The sequence below is a fragment of the Chrysochloris asiatica genome, unplaced genomic scaffold (genome assembly GCF_000296735.1).
Source record: "Chrysochloris asiatica unplaced genomic scaffold, ChrAsi1.0 scaffold00168, whole genome shotgun sequence".
Taxonomy (NCBI): Eukaryota; Metazoa; Chordata; class Mammalia; order Afrosoricida; family Chrysochloridae; genus Chrysochloris; species Chrysochloris asiatica.
The window spans coordinates 1,358,504-1,363,339 of NW_006408686.1; the positions used below are offsets into that span (position 1 = coordinate 1,358,504).

At 49.1% G+C, this 4,836-nt stretch overlaps 1 protein-coding gene across 1 annotated transcript in view; it reads right to left on the bottom strand.

Annotated features, from left to right (window-relative positions):
* Window positions 1-2,234: 2,234 nt before the first annotated feature.
* PVRL2 (poliovirus receptor-related 2 (herpesvirus entry mediator B)) overlaps window positions 2,235-4,836 on the bottom strand; it is a 43,674-nt gene continuing 41,072 nt past the window's right edge. The window contains exons 7-9 of the mRNA XM_006871481.1: window positions 3,340-3,403; window positions 3,124-3,210; window positions 2,235-2,504 (exon numbers count right to left, since the gene is read on the bottom strand). Coding sequence (XP_006871543.1) covers window positions 2,235-2,504; window positions 3,124-3,210; window positions 3,340-3,403 — 421 coding nt within the window. The remainder of the gene's footprint in view (window positions 2,505-3,123; window positions 3,211-3,339; window positions 3,404-4,836) is intronic.

Here is a 4,836-nt window from a genome sequence, read left to right on the forward strand (position 1 = left end):
AACTCCGCCCCACGCAGCCCATTGGTTCATTACACCCTGAGGTCCGCCCAGCAGGTCCAGGATCTAGCCTTGTTATTGGAGTCATGGCAGAGAGTCCCACCCACCTTTTCCGAACATAATTTTCTAATGGTCCGTGCACTTAGGCAAGGCACAGCACACCTCCCTTCTTTTCCTATTGGCTCTGGACACCTCAGCTTATTGGTTAGCGACGCCGCGGGTTCCGGTGCTCTCCCGCTATTGGCCTGTGCTGCACACTTTGCAACGCCTACTGACATGCTGGCCCGGCCCCTTTCCCCCGAAAGCGGCCTTCCTTTAGCTCCGCCCTACGGTGAGGTTGCCATGATAATTGGTCGGTTTGGGACCTTGCAGCGTACTGATTGGCTTCAGCTGCCCAGGGGGCAGATCCGGACGACGTAATCAGGCAAGTACACTCATTGGCTAAAATGCCAGGGTTAAAGGACATGGGTAAAGGTAGGTTGCACGACAGAGCTGTTAGGCAGCAAGGTCAGGCCCCGCGTCCCACCAAGCACCGCGGCCGAAGGGCAGCACTCCGATCCAGAGTCGCCGACCGAAAACCGGAAGTGCCGGTTCTTCCCACAGTACCTTGGGAGAATTCTAGCTGGTGATGTGAACCCTTCCCCACTGCTCGTTACCCACAATGCTCTCTTACCTATTAACGCAAAAGCTGCCTTTGGCCCACCCCCTTTCTCTACCCAGCATGCCGTGTGTCATCCTGTCACTGCAGTTTCTATCTTTGGCTCATTCATTTCGGTCCCATTACCCATCATGCCTTGACACCATTCATTTTGGCTTGATTGCCCTTGGTGCCTTTGGACACTTCCTGCCTGTTCACTTACATTATTTTTCTGGCCCGTCTCCTTTAATTACCCATCATATTTTGCGTCTATTAATTCTTGTCCATTACCCATCATGCCCACGACCCCTATTTTTCCCATTATTCATCCTTCTGCCTTTGGTTCATTCATTCAGACCCATTACCCATCATGCCTTGAGCGCCTTTTGCAACATTATCATTTTGCCACTGGCCTATTCTTATCATTTATTCATCAACCCTAAGCCCATCTTCCTTAATTACTGCTATTTCTATTCTTGTTCTGTTTATTTCTGTTCATTACCCATTAGACCGTTGGGACACGGACTGGTTTTCATTACACACCATGCGCGGAGCTCCTTCCTTCCCCTCTCCCCCTCCAAGACTCAGAATTTATGCATTTGTGCAGATTACTTTCTCGCTTCGTTTCTTTTTCTTCTTCCCTTTATTTTTGGCCTTTCTGTTTCTAGCTGTAACTCATCTTGGTCTCTAGCCTCCCATTTTTCGTTATCTAGCCCTGAACCTCCTATGCGTTACCCACCATGCCCTTATCCTCTTCACATCCCACAGAATACATGAGACCTGGTCCAAGTATAAACTCATGTTAGTATACAAAACAGTATCAGGTCCCCTACCCCAACCAGGTGACCCACACTTTGCCCGAGGGGGATGTTTGGGTCCCCATTACACAGGGTAGGGATAAAAGGATTCAGTAGTCTTTAAGGTAACAGCAGATTCTTTCCCCAAGGCACACTGATGGATCTCATCCCATCTAGCCCTGCACCAGGGCACCATGCCCCCGGAAACAGGAATTGGGGTGGTGGGGGCTTAGGGAAGGGTCTGGACCCGGGACTCCTGCCCGCAGGAGAGAGGAGATGGGATGCCCTGCCTTGGGCTGGCAAACCCCTCTATCCCTGCCGCCTTCAGAGATCAGACAGTGGTATGGACGGGGAGGGGAGAGGAGAGGAGGAGGGTGGCGGTGTAACATGAGTGGGCTCTGCTGCTTGGAGGGCTCAGGTCTGAGCAGCAAGGAGACCCCACAGTCCACCCTGGCAGAGCTCTTGGGCGTTTCTGCCTGAAGATACAGCAGGGTATTCTTTGGGCTAGTGAAGGAGTTTGGAGAAGTTGGCAAGGAGAGAAGTATATTCTAAGATCACAGTTTTTAAGAAGAGGAGTCCATGGGTCAGAGTTTGAACAGAAATGTACTCCCAGGACATCAGGAGAGAAGGTTACCAGATTCCTTTCATCAAGGGAGGTTTCTCTGGGTCAGAGGCTATGAGTTAAAGGTCACAGAGGAGGCACCAAGAAAGGTAGAAGTCACAGATGAGGCTCAAGCATGTTAACTGACAGTGATCAGGCCAGACGCCAGGGGGCGCTAGATCCCAGACAAAAAGCTGAAGGCTCAGACGTACATGGCCCGGGACATAACAAAACCTTTGCCCTGGTAGGACTCAGAGGGCGTGGTGTAAGACAAGGCGTCATAAATAGGGTTGATCTTGTCCAGATAGTCTTCCTCCTCCTCCTCCTCTTCATCTTCTAGGTCTAGGGAGACCCCTTCCACAGCAGGTGACCCTGTGGGCCCCAGGATGGGGGGTCCTAGGCTCGGGGCCCCCAGGAGCAGACGTCCAGACCGCTCTTCCAAGGTGGGCAGCTCATGGTACCGAGGCATTTCCTGGGGACAAGGAGGGAGTGAGAGACTCAGGTCACCTCTTGAGCATGACACGGAGTCCCCAACTACCCTTTGAACCCAGAATCCTGGCCATCATTCCTATGCTAACCAGACCCCACCCTTTGTGGTTCCTTGTCCTTATCCCCAGGGTCAGTACTGCACTGGGACAGTCATGCATTTTATCCCTAACCCAGCCCAAGCATGGGCCTCATCCTGTCCACCTTGGGCTGTTCCGTTGTTTCGAGGTCTCTGACTCCAAGTCTTTCCCTCAAGAACTTCAGCCTCAATCTTGACTAGAATGACCTCATCTTGAGTCATAAATGGCCCCTTGAACCTGGAACTGTCTCAACCTGTTTTTGGCCCTGACCTCAAGTATACTACTGAAGAGAATATTTGTCCCACTGACTGTGTGACCTTTAAACTCTCACCTCCTGCCCTTAGACTTTTTCAGCCCTTACTTCCACCACTGCATCCTGAACTCCTTCCTCACTGTGTTTCTACTTCTAACCAAAGACGGAGCCCTGAGCTTAAGTCTAGGTTTTGATCTCTTATGTCAGAGCCTGACCCCTGACCCTTAAACCCTGATCCTGGGCCCACCTTGGTCTTGTCCCCAGGTTCCTACCTGATCAGCACACCCAACACCAGAATCGAAGTACGGGGTCTTGAGCGGGCTGTGTTCCGAAGCCCCCAGGGTGAAGAGCTGGGAGGGCTGTGGTGGAGAGAGAGGGGTAGGTCAGGGACCCCCACATACAGTGCGACTCTCCCCACCCAGCCCTGGCCATAGTTGGGAAAAGGAGAGTGGAGGCGGAAGGGTCTGGGCTCCAGGGGAAGTGCTTACCATCTCTTGCTCTTCCAGTTTTGCCTTTGGGGTTGGGGGCTTGTATGAGGGAGGGCCCTCCAAGCTGTGGAACAAAACATAGGTCAGGTGGAGGCCTTCTACTTCCAGGTCACATTTTTTTTTTTTAATGCATCAGCAATACAAAATGCAGTTGAACCAAGAGGTTCACTAGTTTTTGGAGAAAACATTTTGGTATACAAACCATGGTTACTTTTTGTTAATGTAAAAACAAACAAACAAACAAAGGTGCTTCCTTCCTTTTGACAATGCTTAGCAACAATTCTGGTGAAGAAAATAGAGTTCCCTCTCATCGAGCAAATAAAATATCACATAAGCTAATGTTTTCTTTAAATCATTCTATTACAGGTCAAGAGTCCTGGTGTGGTTCTATGGGTTACAGAGCCAGACTACAAAGCCGTTTGAACTGCAAGTTCGGTGGTTCAAGCTCACCAGCTGCTCTTCGGAAAACCCATACAGGGTTGCTATGGATCAGAATCGACTCGACAGCACTTAACAACAACATTACATGGGTCAGGGGAAAAGGATACAAAATGCAAGTTTGGGAGTGGATTTTGATGAAATTTTCCATAGGGTTCTGTTTTAAGTTAGTATAATGATAAACAAAGCAAGTGCAATTACCTATTTATATTAACTATCTCCAACAATGCTTTAAAGGCGCTCTGGTTTCATAGTGGTTACGAGTCGGGCTGCTAACCTCATGGATGGTCAGCTGTTCGAAACTACCAGCAGTTCCATGGGAGAACGATGAGGCTTTCTGCTCTGTGAAGATTTACAGCCTCGGAAACCTTGTACAGGGTTGCGATGAGTCGGAACCAATTCGACGACACATAACCATCACCACCACAATAATGCTTAAGAACCCTTTTAAAATAACAACAAAATACCCTCTTCCAAACACCAGGAGAAAGCCACACTAAACCACCATCAGCCTTAAAACTATTTCGGAAAAACTTATCTTTTCCCTTTGTGCTTTTAATATGCTGAATTCAAAAAAAGTAAATACTGCACTTTCCCCTCCCCCGACTCATAATTGTTGTTGTTAGGTGCCATCAAATCAGTACCGACTCATAGTGACCTTATGCACAGCAGAATGAAACACTGCCCAATCCTGGGACAACCTCACTATTATTGCCACGCTTGAGTTCATCCATGCTGCCACTTGGCCAATCCATCTCATTGGGGGTCTTCCCCTCTTTCTCTGACCCTCCACCTTACCAAACATGATATTCTTCTCCAGAGACTGGTCCCTCCTGACAATATGTCCGAAGTATGAGAGACGAAATTTGGCCATCTTGGTCTCCAAGGAGCATTCTGGCTGCACTTCTTCCAAACGAATCTATTGGTTCTTTTGGCTAACACCATAACTCAAAAGCATCAGTCAATTCTTCTATGGTCTTCCTTATTCACTGTCCAGCTTTCGCATGCATATGAGGTTATTGAAAATACCATGGCTTGGGTCAGGCGCACCTTAGTCCT